Source organism: Borostomias antarcticus (assembly GCF_949987555.1).
Source record: "Borostomias antarcticus genome assembly, chromosome: 9".
In the NCBI taxonomy this organism is placed as follows: domain Eukaryota; kingdom Metazoa; phylum Chordata; class Actinopteri; order Stomiiformes; family Stomiidae; genus Borostomias; species Borostomias antarcticus.
Window position 1 is genome coordinate 26,471,631 of NC_140242.1, and position 25,646 is coordinate 26,497,276.

General features: G+C 46.6%; 1 protein-coding gene across 3 annotated transcripts; it reads right to left on the minus strand.

Moving 5' to 3' along the window:
• Positions 1-212: 212 nt before the first annotated feature.
• Positions 213-25,224, minus strand: stk39 (serine threonine kinase 39; the record flags this gene model as incomplete). Of its 3 annotated transcripts, XM_084442788.1 has the most annotated exons (18): positions 213-287; positions 3,402-3,466; positions 3,683-3,751; positions 3,940-3,992; positions 12,021-12,082; positions 13,253-13,303; positions 13,744-13,773; positions 15,315-15,437; positions 18,416-18,481; positions 18,595-18,643; positions 18,753-18,886; positions 19,588-19,689; positions 19,775-19,884; positions 20,583-20,638; positions 21,108-21,246; positions 21,965-22,073; positions 22,813-22,921; positions 25,115-25,224. In XM_084442788.1, the coding sequence occupies 18 exons, from the start codon at positions 25,222-25,224 to the stop codon at positions 213-215; spliced, it is 1,512 nt and encodes a 503-aa protein (XP_084298914.1). The 3 variants fall into 3 exon arrangements, with proteins under 3 accessions (XP_084298914.1, XP_084298913.1, XP_084298912.1); XM_084442787.1 differs by lacking the exons at positions 13,253-13,303; positions 13,744-13,773 and having other exon boundaries at positions 12,021-12,115; positions 15,255-15,437; XM_084442786.1 differs by lacking the exons at positions 13,253-13,303; positions 13,744-13,773 and having other exon boundaries at positions 12,021-12,115; positions 15,249-15,437.
• Between the last annotated feature and the right edge of the window lie 422 nt (positions 25,225-25,646).

The window sequence follows — 25,646 nt, forward strand, 5'->3', positions numbered from 1 at the left end:
ATCTGTAGTTTCCTGGGCTGATTCCTGGCCGTGGTCTTGGAGGGGTGGCAGGGAGAGTAAGCAGGGAGGGGCTAAAGGAGTGGAGACGGAGCTTGGCGTCAGGGCAGGTGAGAGGGGAGGGCGAGAACGGCCGGGGGTGTGGAGAGTTTCTCAGTCCGTCTTCCCTGAACTGGTCTCCTTCTCGCCAGCCTCGTCCGCCCTTGAGAACAGCATCAGCTAACACTCAGCTGGGCAAACCCAACCAGCTTCAGCTCGTCTGGGATCTCTGTTTCATCACAGCCAGACACCTGGCCAGGAAGACATCAAGAGGGATCGATCACATGACAACATCCTGTACACTGACACACACACGCACACCATCATGGAACCCTCTGTGACAACCTCTTTACAACTCTCAATTAGTGTCAAAAAGATGTATTTTCCATTTGACAAACTGCATGCAAAAATGTCTGTGTATGTGTTTTATTAATAGTATATAGTATCGTTGTGCAAAAATGGCATTCCAGTTCACTCTAACAAAATGTTGAACACTAAGAGAGAATGAGTTGGGGGTTTTTCAAAGTAAGTATGACTATATCAGTGCTGAATGACCTACAGTAAGATGTATTAAGGCTCCCCTTGAATCCTTGGTATTTTAATAAAGACATTCACATAATATCCCTCCAAAAACCAGAACCAGCAGCAGAGACCACTTTTATTTTTAAACTACAAAGCCTAAGATCAAACACCACTTTTATAAAGCGACTAAGATGAAACATCCTTTTATAAAGCAGCCAAGATGAACCACCACTTTCATTTTATTGACATTTCTACCTTTCAGTGAGCACCTCGCCTGCTAAATTTTTAAGTAATTATACCTCTCCTGCCAGGAGCCCTTATTACTGGCAACACACATGCAGGCTCTTTGAGGTGTGAGCTGGCCCCCGGGAGCCAATCGATAGCTCTTTTTCACTCGGCTTCTTCCACCTTCTGGAATGTGAGCCTGCGGTCTGACGTCTGCCTGCCTCCAGCGCTTCACAGCTGACCGGGGAGACGGACCGGGTGGTGAGCTGACGTCTGGGGGCCGCGGCCTTGTGAGAGCCGGGTGACCGGTCTCTCCCCCCCGTCTCTCTCAGAGAGAGCCCGGTCAGGGGACTGTTCCGAGTGACCGGTCGCTCCCCCCCGTCTCTCTCAGAGAGAGCCCGGTCAGGGGACTGTTCCGAGTGACCGGTCCCCCCCCCCCCCCGTCTCTCTCAGAGAGAGCCCGGTCAGGGGACTGTTCCTAGTGACCGGTCGCTCCCCCCCGTCTCTCTCAGAGAGAGCCCGGTCAGGGGACTGTTCCGAGTGACCGGTCCCCCCCCCCCCCCCCCCCGTCTCTCTCAGAGTGAGCCCGGTCAGGACTGTTCTGACCTCTGTCGGCGATTGATCACAAAACTGCTGCAGCGCTTCAGGCAGAAGCAGCATAATTCACCACTTGGTGAAAATGTTATGAATTGTTCTCCAAGCGTGCAGTACAGTCGGTGATTATTCTCACAGTCCAGATACATGCTGGGCTGTGAACATAATTCTTGTCTCGGGGGTCGATATCGGGAGTATAAAACAGCCTGGTGTTAAGTGGTTTCCTCTCAACCAACGGGAAACGGGAGAGCTCCGGCCAGGGTGTTTAGCGGGAAGGCTGGCCCCGCCTTGCCCCGGCCCAACCTGGCCCTGTAATAACCCCACTGCTGCTCCTGCTTCTCCTCCAGAGATCTCCTCCACCCTGGCCTGGCCCTGTAATAACCCCACTGCTGCTCCTGCTTCTCCTCCACCCTGGCCTGGCCCTGTAATAACCCCACTGCTGCTCCTGCTTCTCCTCCAGAGATCTCCTCCACCCTGGCCTGGCCCTGTAATAACCCCACTGCTGCTCCTGCTTCTCCTCCACCCTGGCCTGGCCCTGTAATAACCCCACTGCTGCTCCTGCTTCTCCTCCAGAGATCTCCTCCACCCTGGCCTGGCCCTGTAATAACCCCACTGCTGCTCCTGCTTCTCCAGAGATCTCCTCCACCCCAACCTGACGCTGTAATAACCCCACTGCTGCTCCTGCTTCTCCTCCAGAGATCTCCTCCACCCGGGCCTGGCCCTGTAATAACCCCACTGCTGCTCCTGCTTCTCCTCCACCCTGGCCTGGCCCTGTAATAACCCCACTGCTGCTCCCACTTCTCCAGAGATCTCCTCCACCCGGGCGTGGCCCTGTAATAACCCCACTACTACTCCTGCTTCTCCTCCACCCTGGCCTGGCCCTGTAATAACCCCACTGCTGCTCCTGCTTCTCCTCCACCCTGGCCTGGCGCTGTAATAACCCCACTGCTGCTCCTGCTTCTCCTCCACCCTGGCCTGGCCCTGTAATAACCCCACTGCTGCTCCCACTTCTCCTCCAGAGATCTCCTCCACCCGGGCCTGGCGCTGTAATAACCCCACTGCTGCTCCTGCTTCTCCAGAGATCTCCTCCACCCTGGCCTCCTCCACCCTGGCCTGGCGCTGTAATAACCCCACTGCTGCTCCTGCTTCTCCTCCAGAGATCTCCTCCACCCTGGCCTGACGCTGTAATAACCCCACTGCTGCTCCCACTTCTCCTCCAGAGATCTCCTCCACCCTGGCCTGGCCCTGTAATAACCCCACTGCTGCTCCTGCTTCTCCTCCAGAGATCTCCTCCACCCTGGCCTCCTCCACCCTGGCCTGGCCCTGTAATAACCCCACTGCTGCTCCTGCTTCTCCTCCAGAGATCTCCTCCACCCTGGCCTGACGCTGTAATAACCCCACTGCTGCTACCCCTTCTCCTCCAGAGAGCTTCCGTCAGCGACGTCCGCCAGCTGCCGATAGCGCGAAGGCGTCGGAAAAAAGGTCAGACCGCCATGTACTGTGACCCGCCACACAGATGTTGTTTACCTCGCCTGCTGGCCTCCAAACAAACAAAAGAAAAATCTCGCCACATCCTCCCGGGGTGGATGCTAATTGCTTCACCTTTCTCCATTCGGTGGCTAAACGGCGCTGTTCTACGTGATGCGGATCACTGTCACCGAGTCCGTGGCAGATTTCCGCGCGGAGAACCATATGTGCAGCGGGGAACGTCGGCCATCGAGACTAGAGAGGACAACGTCACGGCTGGCTGGCGCGTCACACACACGCCACAGCTGCTCGTTTTCAGGAGTCCTAGCGAATCGCCTCCATGAACATGAGCGAATCATCAAACGAGATGGAAATAATCTATATTTACATGCGTGTGTAATGATACTGCGCATTGTAACGCATTGTGTAAATATGTTGTTATGAGGTAATTCATTGGCTACACGGCAGATGAGCAGTTTGTCCACCCATGGAAATATCCGTCTTATTTCAGCATTCTAGACATGAGGTGCTACAGAATTAAACATGCGGAAGCTCACCAGTTTGAAGGTCGAAACTCTGTAGGTCGCCGGGTCATCTACAATCCTCTGAAGGTTAGCGGCAACTGCAGAGTAATACAGATGACACGATGTTAATCGTGTTACAGCGTAGACGCATGAGACAGACCGGAGATCATACTGCTAAATCAGAGAGTGTAGCCGTCCTTAAGGTCGTCACTGACTCAACGAGTGATTCGGTTCCTTCAGGAATATACCATAACCACGGAGATTTAGCTAAGCAGAATAGTACAGAGTATCAAAATACAAGGTCGCGACATTACCAACAACAACGTCGTGTCCGTTGACCAGACCGGCCGAGAAGAGCTCCTGAGACACTCCCTCTGCCGTGTCTGTTAAGAGAACCACGCAGCACAAGAGACAGGGGACAACTGTAAGCTAACAGGATATTTATATATTTGGATGCATGTACAGGACAGCCGGAAGTGCCAAAAGACAATTTGATAATAACACTTTATATTCGGTTAATATCAGCTGTGAGAATATTACTGTAGACTCATCTAATCTAGGCGGCTCTTACCTCGACCGGGGGTGAACTCAAACCGGATGTCATTCAGCTCTTTTCTTGAGTTTCTGGTGGAACAGAGAAAGCGGTGAGGAAAAACATTTGTCAGTCACAACCTGCGACTCGCCACGGAATGACATTTTTTTTTTTTTTATGTAGCAACAACCCAGAAACAACCACTAGATTCTGAGCCCTTACACATTTGTAGAAATCTGAAAAGATTGTGCAGGTAGAAACACGGCCTGCTGGTGAAGGCGTTACTACATCCTACTTATTGCTTATGGCCCCAACCCATTCATTTCCAATGCCCATTCCTCCCTATTCCAGGTTTTCTGTGGAGAGTCCATAGTTTTAGTATCTGTGCTTTATTTGGAGCAGGTGTTATTTGTAATTTGTTAACCTAATAATAATAGCGCCTCTATAAGTTCCAACCCATACAGTCAATTGTTCAATTCATGGTCTTGTTTGTGATTGGTTGTTAATGGACTGGTGTGTTAGACAGCCTGTTTAGACTTGGTTTTAGAATGCGTTTCGTTTTACAGATGCCCATGGTGCACATCCGCATGAAGTGCCTGGAGGAACAGGGGCTCAAGGTTGTTTCTGGATGGAGTCCCAATGTGGTCCAACGCTCTCCTTCTCACCCCGAGTGGACTGACAACCACACCTCCCTTCCCCAGGACAGAAGCTGCTGAACACACAGATGCCACACTGACAATACAGCACTGGGCTTATCACACTAGCACAATCACACTAGCACACGTGAAAGATATATACTGTACCTAAGTGTGCAACAGAAATAGTTACTACTCAACCGTTGAACAGTGTTAAAACAGCTCCAAACCCTTAGTTGAACCAGTATAAACAGTGAACAAAGTCCCTGTATTGGCAACTCTACACGTACTGGGCTGGGGACATGACTTGATGTAAAATTAACAAAGGTGTGTCTGGCTTTCTTAACTACCTCCAGTGCTTCAGCAACGGTGCATGGCCTTGACTTTGAATTCACAGTTTGTGATAAATAATAGAATATAATGGCCCCTGTTGCCACAAAATATGCTTTCGATTACCATATTTCTCACAACTAACCATATTGTAGGTGATATGAAGGGGCCATGTTCTGAGGTGGTGTATTAAATTAATGAAACAAAAAATGTGTGAAATCTCTTTTCTCTTTCCTGAGGGACCGTGGGGAAATGGCTCGGGGTAATGGGGAGGAGGTAACAGAGGATGAAGACAACTTGTAGAAAAGACATGTTTGAATAGTTTTGCATTTCTGCATAATGTGTTTGGATAGAAGCATCTGCGTGCTGGTTCTCCCGGGCGATTTGCACACCTGGCTCAGAGCCGCCACGCTGTAGAGCGAAGAAGACTCAGGTTTCAAAACATCACAACCCCCTCGCAGATGAAAACAGGAGAACCGTCTTCCTCTGAACCACACGGCAGAATGCAGGAAGTCGGCGTACATTAACTGAGAATGTGTGATCTATTTGGAGGGGGGCGGGGTTCTGTTGTGCACTTACACAATTAATCTTTTTGCAATCGACAAAATCCCTAGCAGCCCCATACAGTACGTGGGCACTCATTAATTGCACTGACCGGCATTACAAATGGAATGAGTGGAAGGGAGTGACCGGGTGCTCCACACCGTTATCACATAACAGAGGCACTGGAAAGCTGTGTGGTGGGAGTGGATTCATCATTTGGTTTGTAATTAAAATGCGTAAATCACATCCATCGAAAGCACGTCTGCCACCCCCTGACCCACATTCCAGATAAGTGGGCAGTAAGGAGCAGACTCAAGACACATCTGCCAAAGCTCTTTAGTTGCCACGGCTACAGAGGGGCGTTGGAGGGGAAGGTGGGCGAAATATAATTTTTTTTGACAACTAGCTGTGAGTCAACTTGGCTAGTTTGATTTTACAGAATTTTAGCTGAACAGGACTCGCGGTCCAGAACTCGGGGTTCTAATAGATGGGATAGGATTGACCTCCGTGATCACTGTGAGCTGCAGTAGCGTGTTATAGAGGCTGTGGAAACTACACCTGTGCTGGAGGGCTAGTGGCCTGCTGGCCTCTTCCACCACACAGAGGAGGACCGGCTGCCTGGAACGCCATAGGCGGTGGCGCCAAGACTCTGGAACGCTCTTCCCCAGGCCCTGAGAGAGCCATCCACTGAACTCATGTTCAAAAAACTTCTTAAGACACACATGTTCAGGCAGGCCTTCGGCCATCTATAACACCTTGCTGCTCGCAATGTTGTTTTTTTCAGTTCTGTGTCGTTTTAATTTTGTCTCGTGTTGTATTGGCATTTTAATTTATTACTGTAAAGCACTCAGTGCATCCGTGCTGTGAAGAGCGCTATATAAATAAAGCTTACTTACTTACTTACTTACATACGCTACCTCAGATGGCGTAGGACATTTTGCATGAAGCTGAACAAAGATTGAAAACCAATTAAAAAGTATGGTGTAGGAGTGTAGGACATGACGCCGTGCTACTGACCATTTCTACTGACCACAAAACAGTTCTACTGACCATTTCTACTGACCACAAAACAGTTCTGGTGATATTGGGGGACACTCTGCCTCAGGTTGGAATGCGGGATCTTGATAAAGAGACCCTCTCACACCCCGTTGCTCCCCCATCCCCCGGCGACAGGCCAGGCCAACAATACACATCCACAGACACTCACAGTGGAACAAAGGATCCTCCATTCTTGCCTTGTTTCTTTAATAAAGTGAAACTGCTCCATCTCAACCAGGTGATGCAAACACCACGTGAATAAGCCCGGTGAATAAAGTCATTGTGCTGATGCATCATATTTGTATGCAAGTGTTACTGTATGTTACAAATAACGGATTCTATGCTGCTGATTCTGTATAGCCGTGTTTGGTATCCATCTTTGGGTAAAATCATGAATCAGTTGATTATGCATGTTGTGGAAATGTAATATCATGTTGAAACCATGACCACTTTTATGATGGGCCACTCTGGGTGGCCCCAGTGACCAATCACAGACTGTCTATGCCCACAGGACACACCTCACCTCTCTGCTCCTTAAAAAGGGATCAGACAGGAAGTTATCTCTCTCTTGTTCTCTCTCTCTCTCAACTACCCAGCAACTTCAAGTGTGTGCCTGGTTGATCAAATCAGCCTGTATCTGTTGAATGCTGAACCGCTATCTAAGAACTCTGTAGTCGACACAGGGCTTAGGAATTTCCACCAACTCTTCAAAGATTTTGAATGAGATATTTGCAACTTGTGAACTCTGAAACTGAACTTTGAACTCCGCAAACATCAACTTCGCACAGCAACGCTACTATCACTGTTTCAACGGGAGCGCAGGCGCGCTGCCCCTTCATCAAATCGAGCGATCATCAGTCACGTGCCTCTTCCATGCTTCGAGCCAGACACAATAGAAACTATTTTTTTTCACCATGAGTCTGGCTTCCAGGCTATGTTTTAACAGCATCTTGTTGGCATAAGGTCTGAATAATACGGTTCTGTTCAGTAGTTTCTACAGAAACTCCCATTATCGAGGTTTTATTTACCTGGTAAAGTGCAATGTACTGTAATTCTAAGGTGTAGAAGCAGTCTGCACTGAAACAGATTTCCCTTGGCAGCGTCCAGAGAGCTGGAGTAAACACTTCACAGGCAAATATGGAGACTGAGGGGAAGAACCAGTCCAGACGGGGAGATATCCGCTGCAGTACATGACAAAACTGTCATCATTCCCCAGTTCCTCAGAGTACAGCAGGTACTGTTTGTCTACCCAGCACAGGACACTGCGGAGCCAAGCCATATCACAGGGAGCTGCTGACAGAACTATGCTATTAGCCACAGCAATGTTTGGTATGCTGAGGGTAAGCTGTAGATCTCTGAGAACAGACTGTCCCCCACAGTTTGATGCCGAGGCTAAACAAACGACCTGCCGGGGAGAAGGTTCACAGGTGTATACTAAATCCTGAGTTGTATTGACAGGTGGGTAATTCCCTTACACACACCAACAAACACAATCAATACATGTTTGGGGTAAATCCAGTGCATTTGAAGATAAAAGGGAAAGCACATCAGAGCTCTGGCCTCGAAAGGGCTCTCAGGAACAAGCACAAGTCAAAGTCATTAAATTAGGTAACCATGTTGGCAAATTAACGCACATGAATTTGGCCTCTTACACACTAATTACTTTTTAAATTAGAATTATTTTTATTTCGAATTCGAAATGAGCAACTCAAAGCTAGAGTGGAGCGCCATTCGTTTCAATGGTGAGCATGGTTGTCAAACAAATGGTAATAACTCGAAAACTATAAATCGCACAGGTTAGATAATTAAGTGATATTCCCACTATTTCTTTCTTTCTTATTAGGTGGGCTAGCTTGCAGAAGCTAGCCCAACTTGTGATATTCCCACTCTTTCTTTCTTTCTTTCTTTCTTTCTTTCTTTCTTTCTTTCTTTCTTTCTTTCTTTCTTTCTTTCTTTCTTTCTTTCTTTCTTTCTTTCTTCTTATTAGGTGGGCTAGCTTGCAGAAGCTAGCCCAACTTGTGATATTCCCACTATTTCTTTCTTTCTTTCTTTCTTTTTTTCTTATTCTAGTTCTCCCCAGTTTTTGTCTCCTTAGTAACTACTTCTTCATACTTTGTGCTATAAACTTCATTCAAACTTTAAAATGTTCACAATGTTTAGCTCCATTCAGATTTTTGATATTTTGATATTTTTTTTAGAAATGTAACTTTTAAAACTATTTTTTGTCCCATTGAAACTGCTTAAAACTGCTTTTGGAATGTTCAATAACTTTGTTTTTAGAGTGGTGGCAGCAGTTGCTTTGAAAATATTCACACATTTTGTAAACTGCTGGCACTCCTACAGTTTTGACAGCTCACACACATATTATATATCAAAATGTTCACACAACTGTGCTGATTCATACAATCTAAGTATCTAAGCTGTGTGACTTACAGTTTTCGCTGTATGCCGATTTGTTCGGCAACTGCGCTCCTCATTGAAATGTATGGCAACGCACTCTCACTTTTGAGCTGTTAATTACAACTGTCACCACTCAAACTGTTCAATCATAATGGGACAAAAACTATGAATAAAGCTTGTAGTTTTTAAGCTACACTGACATATTATATCTCAAAATGTTCATCTGGTTCCCAGGATTCCTACGGTGTAAATATATATGCTGTGGTATTTATACTTCTTGAGACAGAGCTGTCTGAATACGGCCATGCTTTCCTCATATATAATGAATGGTGGTACTTAGGAGAGAACAAAAACCAAAAACAATAGTGGAATGAATATCACTCGAGCAGCAGTTGGTCATTTCAAATGCATACACCAGCACTAGAGGGCCGTAGAGATTGCTCATAATTAACCCGCAAGGCTTACTTGGGGTAAAAAATAATCCAATGCTATTTCAACTTTTGTGGTTATATTTTGTATTGTAGTAGAATTCCTTCAGTTGATCAATGCTTGGACACATTTCTCTTTCAAACGGCTTCCAGCCTGCACAGTCTTGCATAGTCTACTAACAATTCCCATGTGGCAGTGCTTCTCTAAGGGCTGTAATTGAAAGAATCACAATACCATGAATCCATTTCTAATCACTATCTACACTCATCAGTTCACAGAGAAGCACAATTAATTGATACCATGTTTTTTTCTCAAACGCAAATGGGTTTTCTCCATTTCCCCACTCTCTCTCCAGAGACGAACCAATCACAGACTGCTTCTACTTGACGGTACTAAGGGACTCCACCGTTAATCTGGAATTTGGTATCCTAGAGACTCCTCCCACTCCTCCTACAGGGTGCACAGTCGTTATCGTCCACAGTCACTCTCGTACCCTCCTCCTCCATCCCTGGCTGGCTTTTCTCCATCTTAGCCTTAATCCAGTTGTCCTGCCGCTCTCACTAACAACCTGCCCACTTCACTCACAATCCATACTTAAACCTGCCCCCTCGGCTTCAAATCCAACGAAGCGTCACTCCCCCCCTCACAGCTGCCGTTCTCCTCCCCTCACCCAGAAAGCCCAGGCCTCTGCCTTCAATCGATGTCAAACGCAGCAGACTAACTAAGTCCGTCGGAGACCTGTGACAAATACATCCACACCGGCAAATCTTTGTCTTTACAGTTTGATGTCGTGCTTCTTGAACCTGAAAACCCCCCGAAGGCGGTGTAGTCACTGACATCCCGTGACAGCATTGAGGAGAGGGTGCGGGTAGGTGGATGATGTAGTGGCAATACTGTGGCTTCAGTCCCTGTGGACACACATGTATCTGAGGCCGAGGCCTGTGGCTGCAGCTCTGTGCTGTTGGCAACATCTACCAAAGCTGTTAAATGTGACCGGCGTAATTCGTCATGTTTAAGGGTATCTTTCCGCTAGATAAAATGTAATATAATGTAATGCTTTCAGCAAGTGCTCTCAGTACTGCCTTAAAGCGTTAAATTACGTAAATAACGTAACAAATCCCTATATAAATATAACCTAATCACATTCCTGCATAAAGCATGTCACATACAGATGTTTTGTACCACGGGCGCTGACTTGGGTTTATATGAAGCACTCCTTCAGCGAAAACAGCGTTGAAACGGAGATAACGGAGAGGCCTGATAAGTCTTTTTCAGCCGCGGTGTGTCAGACACAGTGTGTGTCCGCTCACATCTTCTCAGATGACGTTTTATTCCATCTACCCAGTGACACACAGCTGAAATCCTTGGCGAGGCCTCGGCAGAGAAGAGCGCCCGAACTAGAGGTAAACACAACGTCGACCAACACGAATTATCATAAAACACACCCATACAAACATCAAAAGAAAACAAAACGGATGAAACTAGCCACTGAAAAATAGCCGCAGTCCCAAAGCTCAAAGAGTTCTCTTTCTATTTAGTACATGTAGGGTTGGAGTAATTACACATCCCGAGCAGCCAGCCCTTTTGCCTTCCAGCTGGCTGGCTGTTGGAAGCAGTGGAGGGGGCAGCTTTGTGCGCTGCGCTAGGGGCCCGGCGTGGGCCCTCAGATGCCTGTTATCTCATCGACCCAGAGCCCGCTCTGCACCCAACACTGCTTTCAGCATATCGGGGAGCACGTCTTTTCACTTCCGACTGTCCAGAAATACGCAGCTGTCTGCCAGGCAGGCTTGCGTCTAACACTAAGAGCGAGCGTGTGTGTGTCTGTGTGTGTCTGTGTGTGTGTGCCCCCGCCTGTGTGTGTTTCAAGAGATGAGAAATCATTTTGCAATTTTGCATTTCCCTTGAATATCCTGCTTAAGCACTGTTTTAAATCTGCTCCCATTTTGCTGAGGGGGAAGTAAAAAGGATCTACAGTAAATATTCAAAGAGATAAATATAAATGGCTTTCCTCTCAGGGGGAGATTCCCCTGCTTATGAGTCTGATTCCCCCTCTGCACTAGCCACTTATCAGCATGAAAAGCTAGAATACATAAACAGAGATGCTTCTGACGTTCAATATATTCATACTCTAATCCTGAAATAGTTGCAAGTCAGCGTGAGTGGGAACAGACGGAGGTTGAGGCGGACTGGTCGGTGAAGCCTGACTGGTCACAGGGGTGTGAGGACCGCCGTCCACTTGATGAATTCTTCCTCTGACCAGGCAGCAGGTGGAGCAGAGCCAGCGGAGAGCCGACACTCCCTAATGCCAGGGTCACACTACAGGATTTGTAAAATCCTAACCGATTTCAAAATCGGGCCGCATCGCGCACATAAAGAGAATCTTAACAGACGTTCTCCCCCGAATCTCAAACATCCACACATTACAAGACCATCCGGGCCGAACACATCGGTACCGACCGACCTGCCAGACCAGATTTCCCCTGCGTCGGGAGGGAGGGGTGAATCAGGGATAAACAGGCCCCAAAATCCCGTAGTGTGAGCCCGGCATTACAATCTCTCTGCTCTGTCGCAGCCCCTCGGGACAGATTAGCGAGCACGCATCCTCCGCAAAGCGAGATCATCTCTTCAGAAGGCCAAGGATCATTACTGAAGGCAGCGCGTCGTGTGATTCTGCGTTGGCAGCAGAGTGCCGAGCTGAGGACGAGGCACATTAGGACATGCGGGTTACATCAAGATCCTTCTCACCTTAGTCTTAGGACCATGTTCACAGCACCTTGGATGAAGGGGGCGTCCTCACACGGCTGAACCTGCGGGTGAAAGAGTCGGGTGAGGTTATCGATCTAGAGAGGCAGCCAGAGCAAATTCTCTCACGGCTTTGGGCTAGCGGTGGGACGAGGGAAGAGATCATTAGGGAAGACGGTGGAGTATGTTCTACAAGTCCTCAGCGTCTGTATGAATAACATATGTGACGGTACTATATTTGTAACTATGCACAGAACTTTCACTCAAGGGAAAAAAAGGCCATGATTGTTGTTTGCAAAGGCAAGATTGACTAGTCTAGAATATTCCCTGACTGGAATATTACAGAGCTGAGGCCAGACTCACACAACGCTGAGACACACGGGGGGGGGGGGACCCCCCCGAAGGACTCTGGCTCATTTTCAAAGTGATTATAGTCTCTGGGAGAATGTGAGAGCGGGTCACTGGGCCCGTTGGATGAATGAGCAGACGCTGTCAGCCCCACGCCCGTTCAGCCCGAGTTATTACTGCAGGGATGGTCACTCTCCCGGGGACTGATGTCATGGCCCACTCTGCTCCTCCATTTCTGAACCTAGTGTTTGTGTTCCTTCCACTTTGCTGCCCCCTGCTGGTGTTTGTGTGTTATGTTTTAGTTAACCCTTCGCTCTCTGTCTCCGGTGTGATTGTCTCCTGATTGGGTTCACCTGTCCCTGGGTAGCAGTCTCCACACCTGCACCTTGTTAGTCTTCCCTTTGTGTGTGTGTGTGGGTGTGGGTGTGTGTATTCCCTCATGTTTCCTTTGTTCATTATCAGATCCTTGTTTGTGCTGTTGTGTGTTCCTCCCGTAGTTCATCGTGTTCCTGTTGAAAAGTCTCTGTGGAATAAAACTCATTTCACTTCACCTGCCTCCATCTGCATTGGGATGCTACAGTACCTCTACCACCTGCTGTAGCACGCAACCTATAGTACTCCGACACAAACACGCGTGCAATGCACACACACATGCGCGCACACGCACACACACACACAAACATACACACATGCAGAGCACACACTCAAACATACACACATGCAGAGCACACACACACACACAAACACAGACACACACATGCTGAGCACACACACACAAACACAGACACACACATGCAGAGCACACAAACTCGCACAAACTCACACACTCAGTGGCGCATGGAGGTGGTTGAATCGTGACAAATGAGTGTGTCTGGTAAATCCCTCACCTGGGAGTGAACAGGCAGACCGTCGAGAGGGACACTGTTGGCGTTCTCGTTCTAGGGCACAAAACGAGAAGCAAACAGCGTCAAGCCGCGTCATTCCCTGTAATAACTGTGAACGGCCTGTCTACACAACGAATCATGTTGAGAATTGCAAATTCCTCGTTCAACACCATGTCATTCTCAGCTCAGTGGGAATAAAGAAAAGCTGATAGCAATCATTTTGGGTGTTATTGTGTGGCAGCATGCAATCAATGCATCCGTAATAGTGAGCTTGTGGACTAACTTTATTTGACATTTCTTAATTTTTGCATGAACTGCTGTCTGCCTGACAGGCAATTGCCTTTTCTTACGGTCTGCAGAGTGACTCAGGGTAAACCTTTCCGCCGTTCAATTTTATATATTCATGAAAACTGTCACCTATCCGAACCAAAAGTATTTGTGTGTCTGTTGCAATTATGTAGAGAATCGGCAACGAATAGGACGGCACAACTTACGTCTTCGCTCTGGTCTCTGAGCCTTCGTGACTGGAGGGAAATATCAAACACAATTAGGATTCTGGGTCAGATCCTGGTTAGCTGAACATGGCAGATGTACAACATAGCTGCAGGATGATCGCCATATTTACTGGAGGCCACAGAAACTAAACTCAAATGCGTCAAATGGACTCAAATCGAGCAACATTTAGAATATTATATATATATATATTAGGCGCCGACAGTTCACCAAAGGACCGTTTGATCTTTGATCAAGCCAACATCCGCCCCGCATCTATCTATCAAAGCCATAGCAGATACCTCTGGCAAGCTGTGACACCTACTGTAGCCCCTGTCAGAAACAAGACCAGCTGCTCCCACACAGACACGTACGGGTAGAGAACGAGGGTGTGTGTGTGTATATATATATATATATATATATATATATATATATACAGTATGTCTCAGCAGGATCTGGAAAAACGTGTCCATGCGTTTATCTTCAGTAGACTCGACTACAGTAACTGTGTGTTTACAGGTCTACAGTATATTTATCTCTTTGAATATTCCCTGCTGCTACGTTATGAACCATCCAGACCTCTCAGGTCGTCTGGCACAGGCCTGCTTTCTGTCCTCAGAGTTAAAACAAAACATGGAGAAGCAGCGTTCAGTATTTATGCTCCACATATCTGGAACAAACTTCCAGAAAACTGCAGGTCTGCTGCAACTTTCAGTTCTTTTAAAACAAGACTTTTCTTTTTGCCGCTGCTTTTTATTAAATCGAATAATTATTCATTCATACACTGCACTGTAACTTTTATTCCTGTATTTTTTTTTTCCTGCATTTTGTTTTTGCATTTTGTTTTATATGACCCGTTTTATATGACCTTTTATGTGTTTCTTGCACTTTGTCTTGATGCTTTTAATGTCTCATGTAAAGCACTTTGAATTGCCTTGTTGCTGAAATGTGCTACTGTATACAAATAAACTTGCCTTGCCTTCTTACCCCATCCTTTCTATGATGACTTGTCCCAGCAAATATTAAAACATGTGATTATTTGCGATTCATTTGATGAATTCATTACAGATCATGTAATTAATTTGCTTAAATTAGTTTGACAGCCCTAATTTATTATATTAGCATATCTATGGTTATTAATAGTGCTCTATCATTCTGCCATACGGGTGATTAAGGGGCTGTAAAATGAAGCATTACCCATTAGTGTCTACGAGCTGCGTCCGCCTGTCGACCTTAGTGGGGTCTCACCTACCCGGCCCTGGTTGACCTTAGCGGGGTCTCTACCCGGCCCTGGTTGACCTTAGCGGGGTCTCTACCGGCCCTGGATGACCTTAGCGGGGTCTCACCTACCCGGCCCTGGGTGACCTTAGCGGGGTCTCTACCGGCCCTGCGTGACCTTAGCGGGGTCTCTACCCGGCCCTGGGTGACCTTAGCGGGGTCTCTACCGGCCCTGGTTGACCTTAGTGGGGTCTCTACCGGCCCTGGGTGACCTTAGCGGGGTCTCTACCCGGCCCTGGGTGACCTTAGCGGGGTCTCTACCGGCCCTGCGTGACCCTAGCGGGGTCTCACCTACCCGGCCCTGGGTGACGGCGGCCATGCCCTCCTCGCTGCCCTCGTCCAGCTCGTCGTCACTCCACTCCCAGTCTCCGTCCTCCATCTTGTGCAGGTGGCCGCTGGACCCCGGGACCCTCCTCACCTGGGTGACGTACGACGCAGCCGTGAGCGCACGTCGCCGTGGCGCCCGCGGCGTCACCGACGCGCAGCCTCAACTTCAACACCAACGTTTACGACAAGTAGCTGAATAGTGAAGCTCTACTGTACATTCGTGTGACTAAATGAGCTGAAAAGCTTGTGGGAGCAAGTACAGTAGCTATGCGTTGCAGAACGCTGGCTCTGATGTCCTCTCATGTGGAACCAAAATGCATTATGGGGGAAAAAAAGACACAAAAATAACACACACAAAACTCTCTCAGGAGCTAGCTCTAGGGGAACTAAATGGAAGCAGCCAGCATCTAGGGTCGGGGGTCAGGCGATGAGGTCAAATGTACCCTTCTGATGGGACTGAGCAGTCTCTCGGAACCTGACACAGAGCCAACGCTCCTGGAACTCTGTTCTGGCTCCTTCGGCAAGACAAAAAAAGCATCAGTCCACCACTGTGATCAGCACAACCTACACACTGTAAATGGAGGCATGTTCAGAGGCCTGTGTGCCATTCACACACACGCACGCACGCACGCACACACACACACACACACACATACATACACACCATACACACACAGACTCACCATACACACACACACACACACACACAAACTGTAACATCACACTAGATCATTTTAACCATATGGGGATGGGGATCTGCTGAAAATGGTGCACATTACACAGGGTCATGGACACTTAGGCACACAGACAATGACATACAAGTGAAAATACTAGGGGTGGCTGTAGCTCAGTTGGTAGAGCGGATCGTTCAATGATCAAAGGGTTAGGGGTTCGAATCCCAGCTACGACTGTCCACATGTTGAAGTGTCCTTGAGCAAAACACCTAACCCCAAATTGCTCCCAATGAGCAGGTTAGCACCTTGCATGGCAGCTACCGCCATTGGTGTGTGAATGGGTGAATGAGAGGCCATTGTTAAGCGCTTTGAGTGCCGCTAAGGTGGAAAAGCGCTATATAAGTGCAGTCCATTTACCATTTACTGAATATGTGCACATGTAACCGAGTGGCAGTGTCCTCGTGAGTCCCAGGTAGTGGTAGCGAGTGATAACAGTTCCTACAAGAGAGACGTCCCTAATGGCGCAATAGTCAGCGTGTCCGCCTCACAAGCGGAAGAGCTCAAAAGCGCATGGGTTCGAATCCCACCCCTGGGCAAGTCTTAACGGGGGTCGAACTGGGTACTACCATTACAAATGAAATGGATTCAAGCACACAGAACACCCTGTATCAGGCTACAGAAAACATTGCCAATCCAGTCCATAATGTGTACTGGCCTGGAAAAATCCGTGAATGTGGCCTCAGCATCAATCAGTTTCTGTTTTCCAATTTTCAATTATGAAGCGCCTCAGCGACTGCTGCCTGCCACCCCATGTTTGATCTGTGAACAATACTCTACTGCAGCTCTCTCTCTCTCTCTCTCTCTCTCTCTCTGTGGAGATCTACCAAGGACCAGGGGCGCCCTCTGCTGGCGGATACACGCAAATGTTCTCAATTTGCGCCTTTGGCTTTGTGAAACTAGGGAGGGTGGGAGAGGGTTACAGGGGAGGGGGCCACGGGGGTGGGGGGGGGGGGTAGGAAGGTGTAGGGGAGCAGAGAGCGTGGGAGAGGAGAGGAGAGGAGAGGAGAGGAGAGGAGAGGAGAGGAGAGGAGAGGAGAGGAGAGGAGAGGAGAGGAGAGGAGAGGAGAGGAGAGGAGAGGAGAGGAGAGGAGAGGAGGAGAGGAGAGGAGAGGAAGAGGGAGAGACAAGCTGGTCTGGTCATTTAGCTGATGCTTTTATCCAAAGCGACTTACAATAAGGTAGGTAGTCAGTGTACTACGACCAGCCAGAACTCACAAGTGCATCTCCTTTCTAAAACAAGCGACTAAGAGCATAATCTAGTGCTAAAGCCACAGTGCAAGAGTGGCAAAATATAAATACAATAGGATCCTGGTAGTACTAGAGGGAGGGTCCTGGTCGTACTGATGACAGTGCCCCAGCACCTGTGTCTGTGACCCCAGGGGGCCGTGCCCGCTGACTGGGTAATGTGGGCGATTCCGTAGGGCAGGGGGTGGCGGCGCGCCAACGAAACCGCGTCCGTTCTAACGCAAAGACGCCAGGCTCTCTGGGGGCAAAGTCAAGTGAAACAGATACGAGCTCCTCGTTATGTACGTGTAGCAAGCGCGTGCTCTCCACGTCCTGTCAGTGGCGACAGACCGTGCGCTTCTGTGAATCGGGAATAGGTTTAAACGTAGACCCGTATGAAGATTAGCACCTGCTACAGCAACTTCTCTTACCGCTGCCTGTTAAAGTTGAACTTGAACTGTTTTGTATTGGCACTCTTCGTAATGGTGACATCACGTGACACCTCCCCCATCGTCTACCAGTACACTGGAAGTCCTCCATTTACCCTTTGCTGTATCAGGGAATTTCCACCCATCCATCCATCACTCCGATGCCTGCTGGCAATGGCCCCCATCCCTCCCAACTGTCCAGTTTGTGGGCGACGGTAAACAGATATCAACCCTGCCTGAACGCTGTCCTCGTACCCATCTTAACTGGGCGCGGGAACGCGACTGACCACACTATCCTACGTCTAAGTGCGTCGGCCTATTACCTAACCGTTCACATTTAATCCCATTTGTCTTTGGTCCGTCACTTGCAGCGAGAGCCATTACTGACCCATAATGCATGAGTGGCCAGCGCACACCCATTCCGCATGACTGAGATTTTTCCAGCAGACGCCCATATTTGCGGACGCCCCACACGCGACGGTCTGCGCACGAAACGAGCAAAGGTGCGGAAGAAAGGGAGGGACACGCGACGGCTGTTGACTGTAAATGGAGCTTTCTGGGGGAGAGAGTGGCGTTCAGCCCCCGACAGTCCGCCATTCTGTGTTCAGAATGTTTAGTCAATATCGGGGCTGCTCTATAGAGAATGAGGGCGAGGAGGACTGTGGTGTTAGTTTACACATTACCTTCTTGGCTCTTTGGGCGATCTTCGGCGCCCGGCACAACAGCATTTCAACCAGATACTCTCTGTTCTGCAAAGAAAATATCAAACCATGCTGTACGTCAAAAAACATCAACAGCCAAAATGTTTGGCACTATCACCGAACAAAAAGAACAGGTCAGATGTGGGATTGAAATACCATACCTTGGCCTTTTGGAAGAATTTACATTTCAGAAGTTCTGCTGCTGTAGGCCTAACGACAAACAAAAAAAGACATCACAGAGACACTGATCATTAATCAACACGTTATTAATCGATGCGCCCTTTAAAAGTCAAGGAAAGATCCCAGCGAAAACAGAAACCTTTTGGCAGGCTCCTTCTGAAGGCACATGGTTATCAGCTTTCTAAAGGATTTGCCATATTTCTTCAGCATCTCTTTGTCTTCCACGCCTGTTTCCAGAGTGGGGGGGTCGTTCTGTAAGGTGAGCATTAGGACCTGGGGGGGCGAGAGGGAACGGATGGATATTATACATTTTACATCAATCGAGGCTACACAACTGTTATCAGGGATGTACTGTACTGGTAACTCCTGCTTGAAACTGCTTTTGACTTCCCCATTGTCATGTGGGCCCACTTCACTGTTCGTTACCTCCGCCCCAGCGACAGCGCAGGGCGGAAGGTAATGTTTTCAGTGGCGTGTGTTGGTTCATTGGTTAGTTGGTTCGTTAGTTGGTTCGTTCGTTAGCAGGATTACGCAAAAACTACCCAAATGTATTTTCCTGAAACTCGGCGGACATTTCTACTTCATTTCTACTTCATTCTTACTTCATTTTCTTTCTTGTATAGAAAACTGTCATGTCACTAATGTATTTTATGTTCTGGGTATTTTCAAGGTCAGAGGTTTGAGCCCCACTCTGGGCACAGCTAATAGCAAGTATTTCATTTCACACGGTACCCCCTATCATGTGAATATTATTTTGACAAATATGCATTATTTCTTTCTTGTATATTACTATATAATATTATGTGTAAAATATTATGACAAATATGCAATATTTCATTATTAAATTATATATTATTATATAGTATTGTGTATATTATTATGACAAATATGCAGTATTTCATTATTAAATTATATATTATTATATAATATCATGTGTATATTATTATGACAGATATGCAGTATTTCTTTCTTACCTTCATGGGAGGGTATCGGTGGTAGGGTGCTGAGCCAGTGGCCAGCTCTATAGCCGTGATTCCAAAACTCCAAATGTCAGCTTTGAAATCGTAGCCTCGTACCTGCAAACATGGCAGCGCTGGTCTTAGTACTGTTCAATCCGCCTGCCGTAGGGAGAAGCTAGCGGCGGCTAGCGCTCAAACTCACCTGCTCCATCACCTCTGGAGCCATCCAGCATGGCGTCCCCACAAACGTCTTGCGAACTTTGTTCCTGGTCATGTCTCCCCCCGTGGCCAGAAAGGCACTCACCCCAAAATCTAGGAAATAATACCACATTAGAAATATTGGGACAAATTCATGTTAGCCGTTATTTAAATCTGTGTGTGTGGATGTATATATTTTGTACTCTTTTTTTACTCTTCTTTACTCTGATCTATTCTGTACATTCTCACTGCTGTAACGCCCCCCCCCCCCCCCTCTCGGGATTATTAAAGTTCATCTTATCTTATCTTTTTAATGGATTTAAAATGTCCTTACAGAACATCCCCTCTGCCCTCAGGATCACCTCCAGGGAGCGGGGGATGGACTTGTATTTTCTGCTGTACTTTTACATTTTCAGTAAATTATTATTATTAAGTATCACAATATATCGCAATATGTATTGTATCGTTTCGCAATGTATTGCGATACAATCAGATTGCGACCCATTTATCGTGATACGTATCGCATTGTGAGGTCCTTGCCGATACCCGTCCCTAATTTGAAGAGCGATGTGATTTCAAAGTGTGAGTTTGACAGTCCTCAGATCATAGTCCTCAGACGTCACATCATGGGTGACCTGCTTGAATACTTGGCGATGTTGTTCAAATAATATTGCCAGCCCCCATAAATGTTGAATTTTGTTTAACCAAACCAACTTCTCAACATTGTATTGTGTAACGATGCGTTGCTATCATTTGATGTGTGTCAGGCAGATAGAAGGTGCTAATATGTTTTTAAATCTATGCTCACATACCTGCGATCAGAACTGAACCATCCTCCCCCAACAGAATGTTCCCGGCTTTCACATCCCTGAGGTCAAACCACCAGCAAAAACACCCGGGTCACACACACACACACACACACACACACACACACACACACACACAAGCAGTGTCCAAGTGGAGCAGTATTGATTGCGTCTGTGTGTGTAAATGAGTTTTTCAGACCACTGTTATATAGAACACTGCCCAAAGCAATGAGCTGTTCCGTTTTCCATGACCTTGACAAACAGGGGAGGTTTTAAAGAACACAGTCTATGTATCCCCCATAAAAAAATAAAAATTTGTATTGAGCATAATCCTGGAGCTGGCAGCTACATTTCACTGTTACTGTACACTGTGACAAATAAAAAGAATATAAAAAACACTATCACTTTGAATCAATTCAAACAAGTGTGTTGAATGTAGACGCTAATGTTATCAGAGGTTTCCTTACACCTATGTGACGTTGCTAGATTAAAGGTGCATGTTCAGCCTCTGCCCAGGTACGCGGGGCTCACCTGTGGATCTGTCCATTCCTGTGCAGGTAGTCCAGGCCTTCCAGGACCTCTTTCAATATGGTGGCGATTATGGGCTCGTCTAACACGCCGTTTTTGGGCTCTTCTTTGCTGGTGTGTTTTATTATATCCAGCATGGAGCCTAAAAAGTAAAAACAGAAAGAAAGACAACGTTTTCCTATGTCATACTAATACTATATACTATATACATACTATATACTAATCGTCATACTATAGCCCACAGCAGGGATGCCTTTTGACTGGCGCATTGTCATTACTGCTTTATATTCATGATATTAATGCACAGTGTTTGTGGTTTTATCAGTTTGATCTTAGTGCTGACTGCAGTATATGAAATAGAAGAACATTAATAATGTGACCTGTAATATGTGGATATGGTCACATTATTAAAACTATTATCATTTAATAAACTCTTAACATTTTGTATATCTGCTGTGAGAGGATTGTTGTGGTGGATATTATTCTGATAAACTCTAAGAAAGATTTCAGCCTTGTTGCTCCATATGCATAAAGTGTTTCCATAATATGCATAAAGTGTATATTCTTAAAACCTTTTCAAAGGGTGAAGGATTTACAAACAAGACAACAGCGTTGTCCGTGAAAGCATTCTCTGACAAGTGACTCAGTAGGGTCAGACACACAAATATAGGCTATACACAACCCACAACAGGAAGGAGAAAAGTGTGAGGTGTGTAGAGACACTCCCCCTACCCAGGAAGAGAGAAGTGTGAGAGGATGAGGGGAGGCTATTACAGTAAGACAAGATTAGACATTAGATAAAAAGAGAAATATCCCCATAGGAGTCAGTTGTTTGGCCTGACATGGCAGTTGAAGCTCACCTCCACTTAGCAACTTCATGACCAGCCAGAGTTCGTCCTTTACCACAAACGAGGTGTAGTAGGTGACCACGTTTGGATGGTAACACTGGCTCATCGCTTGAATTTCTTTCTATCGTCAAAGTAGGAAGAAGTTCACATAAGAGCAAAAGTGAAATCTAAGACTGCGTTCCGAGTTGCATACTTCCATACTATATAGTATGCCAAAAAATGTATTAAAAGATGTAGTATGTCTCAATACATAGTATGCCACATGCAGTATGGCAAAAATACCAGGATGTCCTACTACTTTTTTTTTTTACAGTATGCAAGCCAGCAGACCTTTCTGGCTATTCTGACCCACAATCCATTGCACAGCGGAAATTATGTCACGTGTGCAAGTCACGACAGCTGATGGATGTGGGCAATTTTCAAGCCGCAATGTTATCACAAAGTGGTATGTCCCAATTGGATGCATACTGCATGCAAAGTACATACTTTCTAGGGGCAGTTGTAGTACGCACTGGCAGTAAAAAGTATAAGTATCCGATTCGGAATGCAGGCTAAAACTTTTTTTTATAACCATTTAAAAGGGGCGGGGGGGTAAGGTCATTCACCTCTTCATTAAAGTCGCACTGAAACGGACGTTTGAGATCATCTTACTTCCGTAGTTTGACGTATTTCCGACGCAAACAAGCTATGAGGGTGGGACATATGTTTAGAGGAATCTGATTGGAACATTGACAAGTGGACGGGTTTTAAGAATTTTGCATATACCTACGCTACTGTGAGGAAAAAAAAACATGGTGGAAAAGAAAGAAATTGTGTTGAAAAACGCGAAGCGAACAGCCCTTATTTAGCGTGACGCTCACCAGGAGCTCGTCCATGCTGGTCTGGCATTTCTCCAGGTTGATCCTCTTGATGGCCACACGCTCCTGTCTGGGTGTGCACAAGGCTGCCTGCACCACCGCTGTCGCCCCGCTGCCTGCACCACACACACACACAAACACACACGCACACACACACACACGCACGAGCACACACACACACATGCACACACACACGCACAAACACACACACACACACACATGCACACACAAAAACACACACGTGTGCGCACATACACACACACACATACACACACACATATACACACACACACGCACACACACACATGCACGAGCACACACACACACACACACACACCCGCACACATACACACACACACACGCACATATACACACACACACACGCACACACATGCACGCACACACACACGCGCAGGCACACACACGCACACAAACAGGGGCCATTAAAAGGACAGGCCTGGCCCTGGAGAAGACCTTCAGTTTGTAACAGCACACATGACTAAGCTGACCAGGACAGCTGACCACTGTCACATACAGATACAGACACAGAACCACTGTGTGCTTTCTAGTCAACACTCAGGGATTAATGTGACATGTACAGTACACTATGTATATAGACAGACAGACAGACAGACAGACAGACAGACAGACAGACAGACAGACAGACAGACAGACAGACAGAGAGATAGATAGATAGATAGATAGATAGATAGATAGATAGATAGATAGACAGACAGACAGACAGACAGACAGACAGACAGACAGACAGACAGACAGACAGACAGACAGACAGACAGACAGACAGAGAGATAGACAGATAGACAGATAGATAGATAGATAGATAGATAGATAGATAGATAGATAGATAGATAGATAGATAGATAGATAGATAGATAGATAGATAGATAGATAGATAGATAGCCTATAGGTACCTTATTGTTCCCAGGGTGAAATTGCATCATTACAGCAGCAGTATACAAAGGACAAACAAAGAAGAGTTGTTTGAATTGGTTAAGTGTCATAATCATGATCAACAATGTAATTCATATAAAATCACAAGTCACAAAGTGTTAGACCACGTCAGTGTATCCCCCCAAAATGAGCTGAGAGTGATGAGAGTGAAGCGAGGTCAGAGTAAAGCGGCATTCGCAATAACAAGCTTCATATGTGACACGCAGCGCATCATGCCAACTGCTAATGACGGATAAGGAGCAGAGATCTGACTGTTGAACAGTTGATTATGAGCAGATGACACAGCACAGTGCTATCCATAGAAATATTTACAAGTAGTAATTATTGCATCCAGTAAAATTCTCACAATGATCTCTGTGACTTTTTTTTGTTTTTTTACTATTATTTGTGATTTCCCATAAATGGCAACAGATCATGTTTATAAATGGACTGCATGCTGCACATTACAGGAAGTCTAATATGATCAACAGAGGGCATACAGATACTAACCTGAAGCAAGTGTGTCCAAAATTATTGTATTATAAACTCAAATGCAAGTAGGCCTAATTGGAAGACATGCTGAAACTGTGTGGTATCGATTAGGCTGTAGGCTACACGGTCGGAGTTGAGAAAAATAGGGGGGTGCTACCTAAACATGCCAAAATTATACATTGTGAGGCTACAACGTGTCTGTACTGATCAGAAATAAGCGTATAGCCTATACATGGTGTGAATCAATATAGCGTAAATATGATGAATAGTTCAATACAATTATTAACACAAATAATGTAGGCCTACCTCTTAATATCACGTGCAAGCTCATTCGAAGTTGTTACTGATCTGATAGTAGCCTAAATGATGATATTTTCCAGAGTGTAACAATGGATCCTCTGTCTGCTTCAAGGTGACATGCAATTCCTACTCTACCGAAAAAGATCCTGCCCTTACCGTGTGGAATGTGGGTGCATGACCGGGACATTATTTTCATCCTCAGTTGATCACTAGTAGTTACATCTATTTCAGCCTATTACTGGACACGTGCCATAAAAAAGCTTCGCTCGTCATAGAAGAAACCCTATATGCATTAAAATCACATTGAATGAAATGACATTTCCACCCGCATAAATACAATATTACAATAACCACAATCGTGTTGATTATATTTCATAAATAATATATCCTTTACTCCCCTCTAAAACCAAGACTCAGCCTTAGTGACATCCGCATAGCAAAGCATAGGACGCTGTTGCATTATGAAAAAAGCCGGTAGGCCCTCGTCGTCATTATCAACTAATGACCGGGCAGAGCCATATAATCAAGCACTAATCACCAGACTACGTTTATTCTAAGGTACTAACCTATGACTTCCTGCAACTCGTACGACTCCCTGGTAATTGGCCAGCTCGTTGTCAGCATCGGTGTGGGATTGTGGCCAGGAGCCGGAGATTCGCCTCGCTCCGCCATGATGCTGCCGCCCCGCTGAGCTGCGCTACTGAGCTGCGCTACTGAGCGACCTCGGCTGGTGGACTGGAGGCTGGTTCTACTGTGGAGCTACTGAAGTGTCTGTTGGACTGGAGGCTGGTTCTACTGTGCAGCTACTGAAGTGTCTGTTGGACTGGAGGCTGGTTCTACTGTGCAGCTACTGAAGTGTCTGTTGGACTGGAGGCTGGTTCTACTGTGGAGCTACTGAAGTGTCTGTTGGACTGGAGGCTGGTTCTACTGTGCAGCTACTGAAGTGTCAGTTGCTGCTGCTGCTGCTGCGACTCAGTCTCACTACCGCCTGTGATGAAACACCCGGAAAATAACGGGCCATCTGTGCAACTTTCACTTCCAGCTCTGACATTTTCAGAAACCACATATATGGCCTATTCAACATATAGCAATCA